Source organism: Hipposideros armiger, unplaced genomic scaffold (genome assembly GCF_001890085.2).
Source record: "Hipposideros armiger isolate ML-2016 unplaced genomic scaffold, ASM189008v1 scaffold_403, whole genome shotgun sequence".
In the NCBI taxonomy this organism is placed as follows: domain Eukaryota; kingdom Metazoa; phylum Chordata; class Mammalia; order Chiroptera; family Hipposideridae; genus Hipposideros; species Hipposideros armiger.
The window spans coordinates 1,335,198-1,356,563 of record NW_017731753.1 but is presented as its reverse complement, the minus strand read 5'-3'; the positions used below and the strand labels follow the sequence as shown (position 1 = coordinate 1,356,563).

The following is a 21,366-nucleotide window of genomic DNA, read 5'->3' as shown; positions in this document are numbered from 1 at the left end:
TCCAGGTCGAGCTGTTGTTCACCATCTTAGCTGTAGAGGGCGCAGCGTCACTGGCCCTCATGTGGGATCCTAACCAGGGCCCTGCTGCTCAGAGCTGGCATCCCAAGCCAATTCTAAACCAATGCACCCAGCAATCTTAAGTTTTAACACATCTTCCAGATGATTCTGATGCATGCTAGTTTGAGAACTGCTTTCTGTGTTCTGAGTAGCCAATATTACATTTACACTGATATTGTTCTCCCACAAATGGAATAATTTATTTTTTTAACTGCGGTTTTGTAGGATTTTATTAAAAATAATGTTCATCCAACTTCCAGTTTGAAAATTAAAATTATACTGGTTACATCACATATTACCTGTATTTCTTCATATGGGAATTCCTTTCTACGAATCTGTTAACCTGCTAGGCCTTTTTATGATAGCATGGCTTTCGGGCCAGCCGAGTGGTGCGATGGGTAAGAGCTGCCTTGGGATGCCAGAGGGCCCGTTTCGGATCCCACATATGAGGGCAGGTGACACTGCCCTCTACAGCTAAGATGCTGAACAACAGCTCGACCTGGAGCTGGGCTGCCGTAAGTAGCCTGCAGCCCCTGCTGCAGTGGGTTGCTGTGGGCTACCGTATGTAGCCAGCAGCCAGCATGAGCGGCCAGCAGCCAGCAGCCAGCATGAGCGGCCTGCAGCCGCAGTGAGCGGCCGTCCAGAAGCCGGCGACTGATCTTCCTCGCCCGGGAAGAGCGCAATGATGGTGCCAACTTGGGCCAGTGAAGCAACATCCTTCACAACTAGACTGAAGAACAAAAGGACAGCAACTTGCCTGTTCCCCTTCCCCCAATTCCCCAATTTTTTTAAAAAAAAATCTTAAAAAAAAAAAAATAGCATGGCTTTCTCTGTCCCATCAAGGATACTCTGCCTTGTCTGTACTAAGGGAGTTAGCGTATCTGTAGTTTTTAGTCATCTGCCCCAATGCTGCTCCCCTTTGTTGCCACAAGTAATCAGGAACTGATTATGCACTAAATTAATTTTAAAATATATAATACCTTCTTTTTAAAAGCTATTTTCAGCAATTATTAACCCTAAGTAGAATGTCTAAAGTAATTATTTCAGGATTGTTTTTACTGGAAAAACAAAGTTCATTCTATTTCTACATGAAACATATTTAACATCCATCCAGTTTCCTTTAAGGGGGCTGGGAGGACTTGTTTTTCTTTTTATACCCCAAACATCTAATGGAGAAAAATAATGTTAAAATTAAGACGAACAAGGCTGGTTTCAGAGTTATTAACACAGCCTTTGAACATTTTATGACCAGGACTTCCTTAAAAGTCAACTATTATAGTTAGTGGGGGACTCTGTCTACATTGTTTGATTTTAAATTCTAGCTCTACTACATAGCAGCAACATGATCATAGGCAAGTCATATGCAGCTTCGTTTTCCTCTTATATGAAATGGAAATAATAGTATCTAACATGAAAGATTTTTTTTGTAAGGATTAAATGAAAGTGCATATAAATTTCTTAGCACAATGCCTAGCACAGAGTAAAATGCTTATTAATGTTAGCTATTACCACTACCATCACCACTATTACTTTTGTTGAATCATTTTTATCACTGATGATCTTTTTGTTTTACTGTCATGACATAACATTATTTTGGAATCGTGACTATTCTACCTAGTGCATGGCATTTGGTTAGAATTTGATAATGTTCAAAAATTTTATATCCATATTTTCTTTTAGAAGGTAAAATTTTTCATTAAAAATTGTAGGAACAAATAAGATTTAAAAAAAACTTAAGCAAGTACTTCCTAAATTTGAGCTTTCCTAAAAATAAAGCTTTTGCAGACTCATTCAAGTAAATGACATGAACATTTACAACTAAGTTTCTTAAAATTCTGTGTACTATATTCTTACTAATTTTCTCCCCATTTATTGGTTTTCACAAAAGTCGTGTATTTTACATTAAATGTATGCCACCCACATCAGCTAAATTATTTGTGGAAGTTTTCTTAGAGGAAGAAGTTACACAATTAAATAGCATACTGCATATATGCAGATTTTAAAGTTGCTTCTTAAACTGAGAACTAAAAGCTAGCCAGAAAATTTAAATCTGAATAACTCATATTTTTCCCGTAGCAGGTAGCTTTCTACTATTGCCCTTCACTTGTTAGCCTTCAGAAAGACTTGTTTGTGTGTCAACTGTGTATTTATTTACTTTCCTTTTTCTTTTTGCATCTGCACGTTGTTTTCAATTAAAAGTACTTTTGAGAAAGGACAGAAGACCTAGAGACAAACCACCAAGTATATGGCCTTTGATTCATGAGAAAAATGGTTTTTTGAACACTCATTGTTCTTTGTGATACAGCAAGAGTTAGAATTTGTGGAAGTTAATCATTTGGTTTCAAGTGAAAGAATATTATCTTTATGTATGATATTTTCTTCTAGAAAGTACATATTCAGTATTTGCAATAGGTTTTAATATTTCATATCAGTTTGTACCAGTTATGACCGAAAAAATTATCTTTTAATAGTATTAACATCAGTTATTCTCCACTGTCCTAGGTTAAAACATTTGTGACCACTTAAACATTGCTATGAATTAGGAGACAGTAAGCTTGGTTCTAGTCCTGGCCCCTTTTATAATTATTTAGTGAGTCCTGTTTACACATTTGTAAAATGAGTACATTGAGCTAAATAAGGATTCTTTTTAAGTGTGTACTCTCCTCCACATTAAGCAATACAATCAATACAATCTAACCCCCCTTTTTTCCCCTCTTAAAATTTATTTCACATTTTGGGATCATGAACATCAGTTTTTGTCCTGTCATATTTAATTTGTTGATGTCATCTGGTGCTGCTAAAGTATTCAAAAGCTATTGGATGGAATGATTTTGCCAGTTAACTCTTAACTACAGTGAACGACCTCTATTAAGTCAGTGATTTACTGCTTTTAGTCTGCTATATACTGAGAAATAAGATTATTAAGCTTCTTTAAAATTCATTTACTCAACAAATTTACCAAGCTTCTAACAACTGTGCTAAGTACTGGAAACCAAAGATGACCTCATGGTTTATATGGTAGACAGATTGAATACACGTAAAGTATGAAACACTTTTTAAATTAAGCCTAAATTTCCAACTGATCTTCCTGTTTTCATTGTGTGTGTGTGTGTGTGTGTGTGTGTGTGTGTGTGTCACAGAGAATATATATAAAAAGGAAGTGTATTTTCAGTTACATACTAAAGAAATCTATAAGTTCCATAAGCTTTGGGACTTGGACTTTATGACATCTAATTTGGGCACATTCAGTCTATTTTTGCTACCTTTCTATTCTTGACTCTGTTCTGAATATTTAAGGTTTCTGGATAAGTGACCTTTTTCATAGACAGAGTGAGAGGCACATGAAAGACACTTGGTTTTGAGTGATAGTCGGGGTGTGGTGAGAAGCTTTTATAAAAATTTGCTTTTAATAGTGTAAGAATTCTGACTTATAAAAATATAGGGAACTTTGAAAAATGTCTTTTCCCCTTTGAGTCTAACACGGTAATAATCTGGTGTTACTTATATGCAGTCTTTATTATGATGCATGCTGAGTTTCTTTATCATAGGGATAACATCATTTGGAGCCTTTTGTTAAGATGCCTTTTAGTGGAAAAGAATAGGGATATGTAAGAGTGAGAAAAGCGATGGGAATGATTCAGAGGTTTTGGGGTTTTGATTATTGGCTATCTTGATGTAAACATGAACTCTAGCTACCAAATTATGAAATTCTTCAAGATGAGAATGTTACTGAAGTCGCATATTGAATTTTGAAAATGAGAAATCACCCTGAGGTTTTATAAATGTTGGAAAACAATACAGGCATACCTCATTTTATTACCCTTTGCTTTTGCACTTCACAGATGTTGTGTGTGTGTGTTTTTCCTCCCAAATTGAAGGCAAGACCTATCTCCCTCCCCCATCAGCACAAAGATTATGACTTGCTTTATTGTGATATTTGCTTTATTGTGATATATCTAACTTGCAGTATCTCCCAGCTATCCCTGTATTTTAAGTAAGTGTTGATGAACAACATTCACCCTCTTTTCAAGGTAATATAGGTGAGGCAGGGTGGAAGCAGGACGAGGAAGTAGTCATTCATGGTTTTTTAGCCTCTTCAGAGTTGAAGCTAGAGCCTCTTTGGACTCAAAAAGAAAAGGGTAATCTGATGATGTGGCAGTCTAGTCACTGTATAATTATTGCACACCTTCACCATTTCTCAGTCAAAAATAGTTCTTTATCTTTGCGTAAAACTAGAGCCAGAAGGTGTTCCACTTAGTTTCTACCAATTTTATTTTAATTGTAGCATGATTGTATCTTGGACACATAAGTTACTTTAATATTAGAGAGTTTAGAATTTAGAGAATCCTTAACTTTCTCATCGATTGCATTCATAAGTAATTTGTAAATTTTAGAAATATGTGATTTCTAGGAAATAAAGAGTAATTTTAAGATAGTTCATAAGATAATTTTTGAATTTTGTATATTATGTGATGCAGTCATAGAACTTATACTGCATTTTTCCAAGTCTCATCTGGACCTTACCATGGCTGTATGAGAAAGTACTAATTTTATAGGTGAGGAAACTGGTCTACAACAGTGATTTGCCTAAGGTTTTACAGCTAAGGAGCTGCTGGGATTGAAAACAAATCTTTATTCAATGCCACCTGTATCCTGAAATTGATTTGTGTGTATGTGTGTATTTTTCCTTCTGTTTTCCCAGATTCCTAAAGAAACTATCAGACTAGAAAATCTGGTTCAAAGTTAGAGTTAGGGTATGATAACATAAGCATTCTGTTATGAAATGGGTAGTACTTGACAGACATGGACCCTCTTTTTTTTTGTTTGTTTGTGTTTTTTTTTTTAAGATTTTATTGGGGAATTGGGGGAGGAGAACAGACAAATTGCTGTCCTTTTGTTCTTCAGTCTAGTTATGGAGGACGTCGCTTCACTGGCCCAAGTTGGTATTATCATTGCGCTCTTCCTGGGTGAGGCAGATCGGTCACCAGCCTCTGGACAGCTCCTCACGGCGGCTCTTGGCAGCTCACGCTGGCTGCCGGCCACTCACACTGGCTGCCGGCCACACATGGTAGCTTATGGCAGCCCACTGCAGCAGGGGCTGCAGCTTACACCGTCGCTGGCAACTCACAGCAGCCCAGCTCCAGGTTGAGCTATTGTTCACCATCTTAGCTGTAGAGGGCAGTGTCACTGGTCCTCATGTGGGATCCGAACCAGAGCCCTGCTGCTCAGAGCTGGCGTCCCAAGCCAGCTCTTAACCAGCGTGCCACTCGGCTGGCTCTGGACCCTCTTATATATATCACTTTAGAAGGAAAATAATGTGAAAGTATTTTGAAATAAAATTTTATTTTTTTATTTTTTATTTTTCTTGAAATAAAATTTTAAATAACACATATTCCAGACTTACCACCAATGTGTTCATTTTATGCTACCCACATACATTATATCTTTAATTTTTATTTTGTTAATTTGAGTCAAAATTTAAATTTAAAAGGTTTACATTGAAGTCTCCCTCTCATTTACTCCTACCCCACTCGATTGTTTTCCACAGAGACAATGTTACTTTGTTGTATATTTTTGCAAAGTTACTATTACATTCAAATCTATGTATTCGCTCCCCCTTTTACACAATTTGAAACATATGAGGCCTACTGTAATATACCTTATATTTTTCACTTCATTGCTCAAAAATAAGTGACTCCAAAGTTTAGTGATTTAAAACAAAATCATTTTCTCTGAGCAACAGCGGTTCGAGTCCCGACCTGAGCTGAGCTGCCACTGAGCTGCCAACAGGTAGCAGGATGGCTCAGCTAGCTAGCTAGCTAAATAAATACATACATACATACATACATACATACCATTTTATTATTGCTCATGGTTCTTGCAGTTGAGTGAGCTTAGTAGGTAGTTTTCTGATCTTCCATGGGTTGCAGTCAGTGCTGGGGCCAGAACAGCGTATCTGGTGTTGTTGCTGGTTATTGGTTGTAACTTCAGCAGGAGCTGTCAGCCAAAACATCTACAGGTGGCCTCACCACCAGGCTTGGGTTTCCTCATAGTATGATGGCTGGGTTCAAGAATGAGTGTCCCAGAAGTACCAGGTGGAAGTTGGGTGGCCTTTTATGACTAGCCCCAGAAGTCACATAGATAGCATCACTTATATTCTAGTCACAGACTCCCACAGATTCGAGGGAGGAGTGTCAGTGTGGTGTTGTAAGAAGAATGCATTATGGAAAATCTTGTTGCAGCCATCTGTGAAAATATAATCTACCAAAGATCTATCCATGTCGTTTTATGAAGAGCATCCTCATTTTTCTTGGCTATAGCAGTATTCCATTGCATGGATCATATTAATATATGTTTAATCAGTTCTCTACTTGTGGATTTGCACATTGCTTTTTTACATTTTTGGCTATTAACTGTGCTGCAGTGAATAACTTAATTCATTGTCATCTCACATATTCAAGTATTTCTGTAGTATCAATTCCTAGAAGTTGATTGCTGTGTCAGAGGTTATATACATTTGTAATTCTGATAAATTTTTCCAGACTGCCCTCCAACCAGCAAAGAATAAAATGCCTATTACTCTACTAATTCAAGGTATTATCATACTTGTAGATATTTGCTGTTCTTATATGCATTTTCTCTGCCTTTTTTATATGTACATTTCCATATTGTGAACGAAGTCAAGGATCTTTTCATATTTTTAGAGCCCATTGTAATTTCTTTCTCTGTGATTTATAAGTTCATGATATTTTATATAGATTCATTCATAATAGTAATACTATTGTATTCCATTTCATTTATTAATATTTCTCAATATTTCTGGATTGTATTCATATTTATTTTAGTAACTGGTAACTTTACCTTATTTTTTAACCGTACCCTTGTTGTTGGGCATTTAATGTTTGTATTTTTTGTTTGCTGTTTTAGGTAATCATTTAAAAATAGGGGATATTTTCTTGGAATTCTTTTCCCTCCACACTTAATTTCTGTAAGGTCGATTTCTAGATGTGGTTACTGAACCAGAAGTAATTGTATCTAATTATTGTGGGATCAAAGGATTTCAGTCTGTTCATCACCTTTTTCCTCCCTTAGAGCTACTCTCAATTTCTTTGGGCATTGCTTGGCATAGATAATTATGTTCTGGGACTACAGGTTTCCTCTAACTGTTGTTGCTCTGGGGTTAGAGTCTTCCCTGTCTCTTCTCCCTTAACTTGCCCTTCTTAATTCCTATGTTGTAAAATTCTCAGATATTGGGACCTTTATGCTCGCTAACTGGAGCTTAAAAGGTAAGCTCACTTAGCTTATTGCTAAGCATTAAAGAGTCACTTTCAAGGCCAGTAATGTTTTAAAGGTCTGGGAAGCATTAAGTGCTAGGTTCTTGAACCAAAAGGAGAAGGGGTGTCACTAAGGAGAAGGGAAAGGAGCTTCCTTTGCAAAGTAGCCTGGGCCCTCTCTTTGCACACTATCTTTGGTTTTCTGTAGTTTGAAAATGATATGCTTAAATGTAGATATTTCAGCATTTTTTTCTTTGATGTTCTCTGAGCTTCCTGAATCTGTAATTTGTCTAACATTTGGGGAAATTCTCAGTCATTATTGTTTTACATATTTCTTCTGTTCCTTTCTTTTTTTCTTGTATTCCTGTTATGAATATATTACACCTTTTGTAGTTGGGCCACCGTCCTTTCTGTTGTGTTTTTTTCAGTCTTTGTTTTCTTTAGATTTCATTTTTGGAGATTTCTATTGATACGTCCTCAAGGTCTGAGAATCTTTCCTCAGCTATGTCCAGTCTGCTAATAAGCCCATCAAAAGTGTGCTTCATTTCTGCTGCAGTGCTTTTAATCTCTGGCATTTCTTTTTGGTTCTTTCTTAGGATTTCCACCTCTCTGCTGACATTGCCCATCTGTTCTTGCATAGTGTCTTCTTCAGCTCTTAGAGCCCTTATTACATTAATCCTAGTTGTTTTAAATTTTCAGTCTAGTAATTTCAACACCCCTGCTATGTCTGGTTCTGAAGCTTGCCTTGCTTGTCCTTTCAAACTGTTTTTTATCTTTTAGTTTGCCTTGTAATTTTTCTTGCTAACTGGGTATAATGTAGTGGGTAAAAGCAGCTGCTGTAAATAGGCCTTTAGTAATGTAGTCCAGAGTTGTGGGGGGAGGAGAAACATTCTGTAGTCCTATGATTAAGTCTTGAGTCTACCTTTTAGTGAACCCATGTGTCTGGACAGTGAACTTCACAAGTGTTTGTCAGGTTTTTTCCTGCCCACCCCCCACCCCCATAAATGGTACAGGATAGCTGGAGCAGGCTGGAGTTAGATATTTCCCTTCTCCCACAGGAAAGGCTAGAGCTGGCTGGAGTTGGTATTATTTCCCCCAGGTCAATTAGACTTTGATAACACCCCAGCAGGTTACACTCAGATTAACTAGTTTCTCTTGAGGGCAGGCCTTGTTAAGAACAGAGTGCTCTGGCTTATTTCAAAATGGGTCCTTTTGGCCCTCCCTCTGCCAGAAGCATGAGAGGCTTTTTCTCAGATATTTACTGTGAGAACCTGGTCAAGTTTCTGGAGGTAAAACTCAGAAAAGCGCGGTAGTCCCCTATGACTGGGTTTCCTTGGAATTTTTAACTCAAATTTGTTCACACCTAACCTCCAGCAATTTTTCGATTGTCATTTGGGTTTTCCTACCTGAGCACCTCAGATTTCTGCCTTGAGAAGTTATGATTTTTTGTATCCACTTGTCACGTCTCCAGTTTTATTTTATTTTTTGAATGATTTTTATTGGGGAATTGGGAGATGGGAACAGTCAAGTTGCTGTCCTTTTGTTCTTCAGTCTAGTTGTGGAGGGCGTCGCTTCACTGGCCCAAGTTGGCACCATCATTGCGCTCTTCCCTGGCGAGGCAGATTAGTCGCCGGCTTCTGGACGGCCGCTCGCTGCGGCTGCTGGCTACACACTGTAGCCCATGACAACCCACTGCAAGCAGGGGCTCCAGACTACGCCATCGCCGGTGACTCATGGCAGCCCAGCTCCAGGTTGAGCTGTTGTTCAGCATTTTAGCTGTAGAGGGCAGTGTCACTGGCTCTTATATGTGGGATCCGAAACGGGCCCTCTGGCGTCCCAAGCCAGCTGTTAACCAACGCGCCACTTGGCCGGCCCGTTTCTCCAATTTTGAGGGCAGCAGATTACCCTGTGTCCTCACTTCTCTTATATATGGACTTAAGAAGAGTTGTTGATTTTCAGTTTGTTCAGCTTTTTATTTATCAAGGATGAAGTGGTGACTTCTAAGGTCCTTACTTGCAGAACCAAAAACCAGAAGTTATATTTTCCTTGCACATTATAGGAATTTAGTAATATTTAAACTACTTAAGAAAATATCTATTGTCCATAGATAAAATAAAATGTCTTTCTTAGACGTATATCCCTTAAAGTTAAGTTTATTTTTCCTCTATTGATATTTTTTGGGGGAGCATTTGCCTGATACTAGTTAATAACTTGTAACAACACCCTCTGCTCTTTTCCCATCTCTTCAGCTTTCCTCTTTGTAATGTGTACTTTCATTCTGCTTCCCAATTCAATATTGGTTACATCCTTGTTCAATAAATCTAATCTGGTTAGTAAAGATTTTATTAGGATTGTGCCTTTGGTGGGGTACAGGCTCTTAGCCTTAAAGGTTCAAATACTGGTTTTATCAGTTCATTCTAGGGTGATCACATTTGGGGGCACTAACCATACTCAAGCTTCTAAGACTAGTTTTAAAACAATGTGTATTGATGTACTATCAGAAATACTAGACGGGCCGGCCAAGCAGCTCAATTGATTAAGAGCTCGCTCAAGAGTGCGATCACTGAGCAATAGGGTCGCCGGTTCGATTTCCGGCCCAAGCTGAGCTGCCACTGGGCTGTCAACAGGTGGCGGGATGGCTCAGCTAAAAAAAAAGAAAGAAATACTAGTATGATAATGTTCAATTGGTGACATGTAACTAGCTTATGTCTGGTTAGAGAATTCCCTTAGGAGAGTTGGGTGTCCTTTTAGAGTAACTATTAAGCTCTGATAGTAAAACAAAAACACATTGACTTCCTTTATTCTTGGATTACTACTGAAAAAAATTACATGAATTAGTCTTAGTCTTGGAGAAATGATTCTTAATCTTTACCTCGTTTTGCTTGACTTCATGGAGACTGTTCTCTGTGTATCGTTAATACACATTTGATTCCCAAGATTGCAGTTCATTTGGCAACAATTACTTAAGATGTTGCTGAATGATTTTTGTTGTGATAAAATATGCATAATATAAAACTTATAGTTTTAACCATTTTAAGTATTTGTCCTTTTGTGGCTGGCCTATTTCATCAAGGTTCATCCATATTGTAACGTCAGAATGTCCTTTTTCAGGCAAAATAATATTTCATTGTATGTGCATACCACATTGTTTATCCTTTGTCGGATTATTGGGTTTCTTCCACTTTTTGGCTGTTGTGAATGATGCTGCTATGAACATTGGTGTTCAAATAATCTGTTCAAGTCCTTGATTTTACATATTTGGGTATATACCCAAAAGTGGAATTGCTGGATTATATTGTAATTCTATGTTTAATATGTTTGAAGAATTTCTACCATTTTGCACAGCAGCTGCACCATTTTGCATTCTCACCATCAATGCACAAGGGTTTCAATTTCTCCATATTTTTGTCAACTCTTGTTTTCTATTATTTTGATAATAGACATCCTGCTAGGTGTGAAGTGTTGTCTCATTGTAGTGTTGATTTGTATGTTCCTAATGATTTAGTAATGTTGAGCATCTTTTCTTGTGTCTCTTGACCATTTGTGTATCTTTGGAGAAATGTCTCAAGTTCTTTGCCCATTTTTAAATTGGGTGGTTGGGTTTTTGTGTTGCCAAGTTGGAAGAGTTTCGTTCTTTGCCCATTTTTAAATTGGGTGGTTGGGTTTTTGTGTTGCCAAGTTGGAAGAGTTTCTTTTTTTGTTTTAAGATTTTTTATTGGGGAATTGGGGAAGGGAAACAGCCAAGTTGTTGTCCTTCAGTGTTAGTTGTGGAGGGTGCCGCTAGCTCAGCTCCAAGTCCAGTCGCCATCATCGGCATCTTGCGGCTGCTCAGCTCAAGGTGCTGTGTTCAATCTTAGTTCTTAGTTGCGGCGGGGAGGGGGGATACGCAGCCCACCCCACCATCCCATGCGGGAGTCGGGAGTCGAACCGGCAACTTTGTTGTTAAGAGCATGCACTGTCACCAGCTGAGCCATCCGGCGGCCCGTTGGCAGCTCAGCTTAGGTGCAGCTCACTGGCCTACGTGGGAATGGAACCGGCGACCCTGTTGCTCAGAGCTCGCACTCTAACCAACTGAGCCACCCAGCCAGCCCCAGATGCTTGTTAAGAATGAATCCTGTATGATTAATATTAATAGATGATCTCATAAGATGGACTCACTTTTGGAAATATGGCCATCTTTTTATATATTTATATAGTAATTTTTTTTTTATCTTGTTGCCAGGCTTTTGGAATATATTCTATTTGGGTTTAGTCATGTGTATATGCTTTCTCTCTGTCCTAATCTAAACTCTTTCTTCTGTTCCTCGTGTTATTGAAACCTAACTTCCCTTCTTTTCTGCCATAATCTACTGGGTACTCCCCACTTTATACGCATACAATTTCAATGGGAAATAAATATGGCCTTAATTTTTATTTTGCCTGTTGTCAGCTCTAGACCATCCATATTGTTTTCTCTGTAGTTTTATCATCTGAAGTCAGTGTTCATCTGTCTGAGAAAACTTCATTATATTAGATTACTGCTGTTGATACTCATTTTCCCAGAAAACCAACTTCTACCTTCACTGATAACTTTGGTACTGGTTTTTTGTTTTTTTGTTTTTTAAGCTGAGCCATTCTGCCACTTGTTGGCAGCTCAGCTCGGGCTGTGAATCGAACCAGCAACCCTGTTGCTCAGAGCTCGCACTCTTGAGCAAGCTCTTAACCAACTGAGCCACTCAGCTGGCCCTAGTACTGGTTCTTGATGCTGCTTGATCAATTCCTGCCATCCTTCTTCCTGATCAGATTATCGTCTTGAAGTTTGATCTAAATCCATTAAACTCATTTATTGAATTCCTTGGCTATAAAAACCTTTTCTTCCCCTACTCATCACTTCCAGACAACCTGGAGCTTGTATTTGATGACCTCAAACTCCTGATAACTGAGATCTTGAACAAGGAAGGCCCTTCCCCTCTCTAGCAATTTATATCCTTACCTTTCAGTTTTAACAGGACTTCATATCTACCACTCCTCAAAGTTTTACATAAGAGTATTCAGTCATGATTCAACTATGGGGACACTACTGTTAATTTCTTCAGTGCTTTTCTACCCATGTTTTTACATAGATGAACTTGATCACTACCAGGAATTTATAAATTTTTTTTTTATTTTTTGGCAATTAAATAGGTCATTTTATAACCATTTTCAATTTGCTACTTCATATTTACCAAGTTACCAGCGTCTTTACATTTGTCCATTTAGGTTGTTTCCAATTGTTGATTATAAAAATTCCATGAGCATAAAGGTTTATTCTCCCTGCTCTCCCTAGTCTCCCTACTCCCCCTCCCCTACACTGTCTTGTGGAGATTCCATGATATAATAGGTTAATAAATATCAGCATTTTCATGGCTTTGCCTGGTTGACAAAATTATTTCCAAAGCAATTATACAGTATTACCAGCAGTAAATGTTTTAGTCGCACTATTTTTTTTTTCCATTTTGTAAGTTAGGATATAAAATTTAACTATTTTTGCTATGAAGATGATTTTGTTGATTACTAGTGATACTTCCCTTTTTTCTGCGTTATATTCTTTTTGTGAATTTTCTTTACAATTTATCCTTAATGCTTTTGGAATTTTTCATAATTTATATGAGCTTCCCACATATTAAAAACTAATCTCTTGACAATCATTGTAGAAATTTTCCTAAATATATTTTCCCCTTTATTTGATACATGTTTTGCAAACCTAAGTCTCAAATTTTTAAGTAATCAAACCTGATAGACGTAGGATTTTTGGTAAATTCTAATGAAGTAGTTCTTCCTATAAAATTTGATAAGATGAGGAGGATTGGGGTGGTATTGGTTCCTTGTTTTCTCTTATTTTCACCCTTCTGTTTAGTTCATGTAGAATCATTTTAGTTGTTAATTGAAACTTTTTCTGAGTTGTTAGCCTTTGGTTGATGCTGTTGACTTGGATATTCTTTCCCCTGTTCTGTGTACTGCAGTGTTTCCTCCTTGCTTATTATTTATTAAGGTCTTACACATTATAGGCCTTTGGTATTTGCGGATTTAACATTTACAGTTTCAGGTCTTCTCAGCTTGACCTCAAGGTCTATGATTCTGTAATTTGCAGTTTTGCTGAAACTGAAATGTTGCTTGCTTGCTGCCAGGCTTGCAGGTAGGAACTGATCGAGTAGCTTAAAGAGGGAGCCTATTAGACAGGCCAGCACCCGCATCTCAACGCAGCTTTGTTTTTCTCTACTTGTCGTCGCGTACACAGTAACTCTCGAAGTGATAAAAGCAGTTTCTTTGTGAAATATGGGCCCGAAAAGAAAACCAACTGCTAGTGCTGTTGATGGAAGTGAAGAGAAAATGTGAAGAGGTCTAAGAAAGTGATGGTTCTTAGCGAGAAAATAGACGTTTTGGATATATTAAAGTGGTTTTGCAGTTTCAGGTAAGTTTGTGGTTGGTTAATGTTGCTACAGTATTTATATAGTAGTTTATATTTTGAGTGCCAGAATTTATTTTTATAACTTTGTAAATGACTAGTAATATATTTTTAGAAGTACTAAGGATTTGAAGATGTCAGCTATACTTCACTGAATTTTATGGGGGGAGTTAGATGCTGTAGTAGTATTTGAGAACTTGGGGAATCGTGATGGTTTTATGATATATAATGACTGGGTTATCTTATTCCCATAATATTAGTCCCTGTGGCACTACAACACTTTTGTTTAATGTATTTTTGATGTACCCTAGAACTTATCCCCTTGGCCTCTAATTACTGGTCTTTTTGTTCTCCCCCCAAATTATGCCCTTTATCATACCACATGAACCAACAATAGGATATTATCAAGTTAAAAAGATCTTGATGGTATTTTGTTTGTAATTTTGTTAGTTATGTAATAACTTGAGTAGAGGCCTTTTGAAATGGCTGGTTTTTTCCCATGGGGAACTGTCTATTCAGACATTATCTAAAATAGACCCAAAATAATTCACCTGTCTTATGAACTTTTTTAGCAAACATTTTGAACATTTATATGAACTGGGATTTATATTAGATGTTAGGTAAAGAATAGCTAATAGTAATTTCTCAAGGAACTTGCAGTCTAGAAGAAAAAGACAATATTGATTAATCTTTTTGAAAAGATAACAAGTGTGTGAAACATATTACTGCAACAGGGAATTCTGGGGGGGTACTAAATAGGGTGGGATGAAGGATGGTTTCTAAGAAGAGTTGAGTGAATTGATTGTTCTCTGTTAATATGATTGGGTTTCATTCTCACAGCATAACACTGAAAACCTGGTTGTTGCATATATGGTAAGGCTATTGACTCTAATCTGTTACATCCAATTTAAAGAACTCATGACTATCTGCTTTATTTTAGCTGATGCCTTAGGATTTTCATGTCAGTCTGTCTCTTCCAAACAATATCTCTTTCCAGTAATTTATTACTTTTTCTATTACATGGATATCCAAAATGATGTTAAATAATGGTCGTGGTGGACGTTCTCATTTGGTTTCTAGATGTAGAGAGGCTGCCTAAGAACTTTGCTATTGAGCAAATTGCTGATTTCAGGCTTAAGGAAGGAATGGACACTTGGTAAATTTTAAGAGAAAACCCTGTGTGTATATAGGAATGGATATTGACCCTAATACTCTTTTGTAATTTATTTAAATAACACATGGCTTTTCTTTTTTAGCGTACTGGTGTAATAGCTTTGTATTTCTGAAAGAATCTCTTGGTCACGGGCTGTTGTTTTTTTAATGTATTTGTTGGCTGTATTTTATTTGTCATTTGTGTACATGACTTATAAAAAAAGATTGGTGGCCTTTTGTCACATATTTAACTGGTTTGAGAATCAGATCACATTTCATTTAAGGCAACATTAATAATTATTTCCCTGAGCCTAGAGTTGACTTACGGAAGTGTAAATGAATGTTTGTACTACCAGTGTACTTTGTGGTGGTAGAAAAGATAAAGTCTGAATTGCAAATTATAACCCAGTTTTTCTCAAGTTGCATCAAACTATAGTTGAGAAAAGGCTTATATTTTGTGATCCATTTCTTTTTTCCTTTTTATTGAAAAAAGTACTGTCTTGGAGGCTTAATTTTAAGTGTTTAAAAATATTTTTTGATTCTACAGGGAGAGCCTTTCGTGAAAGTGACAAAGTGACATAGTGCTTTCTCGGTATCCTTTACCATAAATCATGATTTTAGAAAATGAATATTTCTGCTAATTTTGTATGGTAAAAGAAGTTTGATGAATTGGAATATATTTTAAATATGACTACACTTGTGAGAATTCACAGAAATATTCATTAGAATGTAGTTCAAAATACATTTCCAATTATGTTTGCAAAATTGAGATTATAGTCGCTGATACTAAAGCCAGCAACCAGTGAACCTAATAAAAATAGCATGAGAAATAAATGTTATGCCTAATATAAAAGATGTAATATCTAATTAGACTTGGTTTTTTCAGCGTATTTCATATTAACTGGTGAACGCTTTATGAAAGATTGACACCATCAGATAAACTGCTGCAGTTTACAGAAATGGATTATAATTTTCTTGCATGATAGAACAGAGTTTTAGAAAATTTTAATAACTTAATTCCATCCCACTTTGGGAGGAGTTGAATTACCACATCTTGAGCAGAAAGTAAGAGGGAAGAACATAACAACTTAAGATGTATGATAGAGCATCATCAGTGGGTTAACGCAAAGGAAAGGAACTAAATGTGGTTACTTTTAGCAAGCATGCTGCTAAAAATGGCTGTGTGTAGATCTTGTTCATAAGCATCTTTAGTGCAGCTAGCTATTCTTAGACAACTGTCTAAGTTGCTCTAATATTTGACATTTTAAAATTCAATTCATTTGATTATAACCTACCTTTCATAAATCTATTTTTCATGAGTATCCATTGCAGTGTTTTTACTGATGTTTATTCCTTGGAGCCAACAGTTATATTTATAAGGTATTTTACTTTATACTGTTCTCATGAAGCAATTCAGAAAATAAATGATAAAGTAATACTTTGCAAGATTTGACAACAACCTCTTAATTTTAAAAGCAAAAAATATATATATATTTTAAGATTTTTATTGGGAATTGGGGGGATGGGAACAGCGCTGGGGAATTGGGGGAAAGGGAACAGACAAGTTGCTGTCGTTTTGTTCTTCAGTCTAGTTGTGGAGGACGTTGCTTCACTGGCCCAAGTTGGCACCATCATTGCGCTCTTCCCGGGTGAGGCAGATCAGTCGCCGGCTTCTGGAGGGCCGCTCACTGCGGCTGCTGGCCGCTCACGCTGGCTGCTGGCTACATACGATAGCCCATGGCAACCCACTGCCACAGGGGCTGCAGCCTACGCCGTCGCCAGCGACTCACGGCAGCCCAGCTCCAGCTCCAGGTTGAGCTGTTGTTCAGCATCTTAGCTGTAGAGGGCAGTGTCACTGGCCCTCATATGTGGGATCCGAACTGGGGCCCTCTGGTCCCAAGCCAATTCTTAACCATCACGCCACTCGGCTGGCCCAAAAATTATCATTATTAAGTGATATTTTATTGTTAAAATTAAAATCTAAGAAAAGAAGAGATGAAAAAGTACAAATCCAAAAACTCCTTATGTTAAGGAAAGAGCTAGAAGTTAATATTGAATCTATTGTATATTTATTAATAACAAATTAAGTCTAGGTTGGGGTAATGATGATAAAAATTAAAACATCATAAAGTTTTAAAGGAATATAACAAACTTTTAAAGAATGTATAAGAAACTTTCAATTTGATTTTATAGTGAAAGTCATATGTAAGCATATGCATCCATCTTTGAAGCACAGATCTTGCAAGTATTTAAAGCCACTGTTAACTATGGGTATGCAATAATATATCAGGTTTCCAGGTGTTTTCTATACTATAGAAATATTAGGGGGAAATGATAAACTTATTGTAGACATTTTCTTCTTTCAGCTGCTTTTCTAACCCAAACTGTGTGTCTTGATGACACGACAGTAAAGTTTGAAATATGGGATACAGCTGGTCAAGAACGATACCATAGCCTAGCACCAATGTACTACAGAGGAGCACAAGCAGCCATAGTTGTATATGATATCACAAATGAGGTGAGTGGAAGTACATACTATAATGAAACTAGTTTGATTATGTTTTGATATTCAGAATTTTAATTAGAAAAAATTTTTTAATCTTTTTTTGATAGCCCAAGTATGATATTTCTGCCAAAGCTTTTATGAGTTAGAAAAGCTTAGAAAAGTAATAATAATAAGATGAAAGTATTTTAAATAATACAGTAGTCTTAAGAATTGCTTTCCAAGAGTTCACATTGGACAGTCTTTAAAGCCTTGTCTCACAAAGACGCTCCCTAACCATTTTTTGAGCCTGTGCCTCAAAATAGCTGTTTCTTTGTTTCCCAGGAGTCCTTTGCCAGAGCCAAAAATTGGGTTAAAGAACTTCAGAGGCAAGCCAGTCCTAACATTGTAATAGCTTTATCAGGAAACAAGGCTGACCTTGCAAATAAAAGAGCTGTCGATTTCCAGGTATGTTGAATTTAACAGCCACTTGGAGGCACATATTTATTGTAAATTTTTCTTCTATGTCCACCCTTGAAATACAGTTATAATTTTAAGACCATGCAAATAATATGTAATAAAACATAAAATTATTAGACAAATGTGATGTACTTTATGTAATAAAATACTAATCATGATAAACCTAAATTTATAAATATCTTCACAAGTTTGATATATATAAATTGATTTAGATTTTGTTGACCTAACTAATTACAAAATAATTGTTTACAAATAGTACAGAAATAAGTAAAAGCTAATTGCCTCTTAACCTTTCCTAACCTTCTATTTAATTATATCTCAACAAACACACACCAATATATACACCTACACACGTTTGTAGTACACATAAACCTATATTCATATAATTGTTCTTAAAATAGCCTTCAAAAATAAAGGATGAAGAAACAATTTGTATGTTATCTAGTATAGCTAATTAGGAATGTTGCCTGCTGTAAAATAGAGTAAGTGCAATCATTTGAAACAAAGCAAATGTCTTATTTAGACCTTTTAAAACTTCCCATTCTGTTTTTTTCAGGTTCTGTACCAGAGAAGTTTGGTTGTGGCCATTTCTGTGTGTGTGTGTGTGTGTGTGTGTGTGTGTGTGTGTGTGTGTGTGTGTGTGTGTGTGTGTAAAATACCAGTGGCTATAGATGGAACATGTGGGCTGAGGGAAAAGGAACTAATAGTTTGTGCACCATTAGGTAGTAAGCTGAGCACGTTGCACATGTGGTTTCATTTAATTATGGTGACAACCATGTGGGGTATAGGATTATCTATTACTCTTTCTAAGATAGTTACCTTCCCAGCATAAAGTTGTAGATAGAGCACTTAAATTATAGTCAAAAGTGGCCTTGTCACATGACAGTTCAGAGGAACTTCATTTTTTTCTTTGTCAAATGGGAAAGAGAATTGGTTGCCCTTCACAACAGCTGTGAGGATCAAAGGCAATAATACATGTAAACTGTAAAGCGTGACAAAAATGTAGAGTAGTAATATAATTTTCAAAGGAATGATTCATGACATATTCAAAATTAAATGTTGCTGGTAGAAGTCATTTTGGATTAAATTATGAGGGTGCCACTTAGTGGCTGAAGCCAGTGTTAGATATTTGGTTTCCCTTTAACGTCATTGCAAATAACGAGCATAAGTAAAATTTGCAATAGAGATCAAAGAGAGCTTTATATTTAGAATGGGATAAATTACCCCCCCTCTGGAACTCATCATTTGAAAGATTTAATGTGAAACCAGATCAGTCAGGATGGGATAGTGCAAGAAGTTAAGGCAAAAAGAAAATTATAAACGTATCTCACACAGCACTCTTACCTTTGTTTTACCTTGAGTAATAATTGTTGGTTATGGGTGATTAAGTTGGAGTAATAATAAGGAAGCCTCTTTTTTTCTATAACAAAAATGGGGTGGGTATAGTATGTGCAAAGGATTGATCTCTTTTTTGTTGTTCTGTAAACAGGAAGCACAGTCCTATGCAGATGACAACAGTTTATTATTCATGGAGACATCAGCTAAAACATCAATGAATGTAAATGAAATATTTATGGCAATAGGTAAGATTTTTTTTTTCCAACAATAAATATAGGCAAAACAAGTTACACTGGGGCATATTTGGTTTGACTCTTCTTTTTAAAAAAAGTCTTGGATTTTCTTTGTTTTTTAAAATGGCTTTACAACTATTTTAGATCCCTTCCACCAAGCATTACTTTGTTAGTAAATTTTTAAATTTGAAAGATTATTATCTTTTAGGTTGTAATACTTGGAGTTTTGTTTCTTCTAAGTGAGTTGAAACCTGGACTTTAAGCTGATAGTTCAAGTGGTTAGGTTTTCTAAAGATCTGTCTGAGAAATTTGGATAAATGTGTTTTTTTCTATTAGATTATACCTTTTATACAAAAAGAAGGTAAACTCAGAGCAATATTTTTCAATGCATTGTAGGTATACGGGTATTTCTTTCTCACTGATCAGTAACTATTTTCATCTGTCCTTTGCTCTGAACAGAGTACTATTTATATTTTCCAAGCTCTTTTTAAATCATTATTGACAAGTATAACACAGAAAAGTACATGATATATATATATATATATATATATGTATGTATGTATGTATATATGTGTATACAGATGTACAAATTATTTTAATGCAAATAATTGTAATGGAGAAAGTTTCCAAGTATGAGGCACAGAAAGAGGGAAAGCAAAACAACACCCAGTCTGTATATAACTTCATTGGTCATCTGATAGTACGCAGCATTCTTACCTTTCTTTTAAGATACTTTTAACTGATGATGGGTGCTATTCCACAGTTGTTGATTATAGGTAATGAAGTTAGAATAGTATTAAGGAAGTTTTCTTTTTTCTATAACAAAAGTAAAATTATTTTTATTGACCCTAACCTCCTTCCAGTAGTTTTTATGGTGCAGATTCTATGGGAAGGGTCTACTTACGTAGGTGGCTCTCAGTTTTCTGCCTCCACTATTATTACATACTATTCATGTGTAAGCACTGTTCTTGTCCCATACATCTTTTATTACACAGCAGTGATTATTAAGTAGGCGTCCACATTGCTATCCCCAAATAATAAATATATTGAAATCATAGAAATTAACCAATTAAGAGCTGATTCAGAGGCTGAAGAAAATTCAGTAAAAACTGCAAGTACTATCGCAATATCTTTAACTAGGTGGGAGAATTGAATGGCTCATTCAGGAAAAAACTTGCCTGTTTGTTATATAAGGTATTTTCCTGAGAAACTCAGGCTTGCAGTTATTAGGGAAATACTAGCACACTTGTGAAGGATTGTGCAACAATATGCTCTTTTTATAAATGGGTCAGATTACACTGAGAACCCCATCTGGAAAGTTAACAAACAGGAAACAAAGTAATAGGTCCTTAAACTCAGGTTGAGCTTCAGAACTTTCTGATAGTATTAAGACTACCAGATGAGCTTATTTAATTTGTATTTTTTATTCAGATATGCTAGTAAGGTAATTTTTCCATTCAGAAAGTAGCCTACATAAAGCTTTCAGTTATTTTCTGAATTAGATTCTTTCTTTCCTTGAAAGAAATTTCAAGTGTAAATTGAATTGTGGCCTTTCCATTTATTTTTTTTAACCAGATTAATAACTTAAATCACAAGTGTACTTACATTTTCACTTTCGCGGGAGAGACTCTACAATAAATTGATTGTCTGCTTTTAATTTTATAAGGTCTTGAGTGGCTTCTTTCATTACATATCTTTATTAACTTGATCTAGGATTTTTAGCTTCTCACAATCCTAACCAATTTAGGTACAAATTGATAAGCTGCAGTTAACTGTGTATAAAACGAATAGTACCAGATTCACTTTGGTAACACTCAGTAAAATAGGAGACAGGAGACAGTGTCTTTCGAGGTCTCAAAAATGTGTTTTAGTTTCTCTTGACATAGTAAAAATTAACCAATAGAAGCCAAAGTTCCATTCCAGTTT

The 21,366-nt window shown here is 36.2% G+C and overlaps 1 protein-coding gene across 4 annotated transcripts in view; it reads left to right on the top strand.

Moving 5' to 3' along the window:
• RAB5A (RAB5A, member RAS oncogene family) overlaps nt 1–21,366 on the top strand; it is a 32,339-nt gene that overhangs the window by 8,201 nt on the left and 2,772 nt on the right. For all 4 annotated transcript variants that reach the window (XM_019663745.1, XM_019663744.1, XM_019663746.1 and 1 more), the window contains exons 3-5: nt 17,274–17,425; nt 17,735–17,857; nt 19,359–19,452. In XM_019663745.1, the coding sequence (XP_019519290.1) occupies nt 17,274–17,425; nt 17,735–17,857; nt 19,359–19,452 (369 nt within the window). The remainder of the gene's footprint in view (nt 1–17,273; nt 17,426–17,734; nt 17,858–19,358; nt 19,453–21,366) is intronic.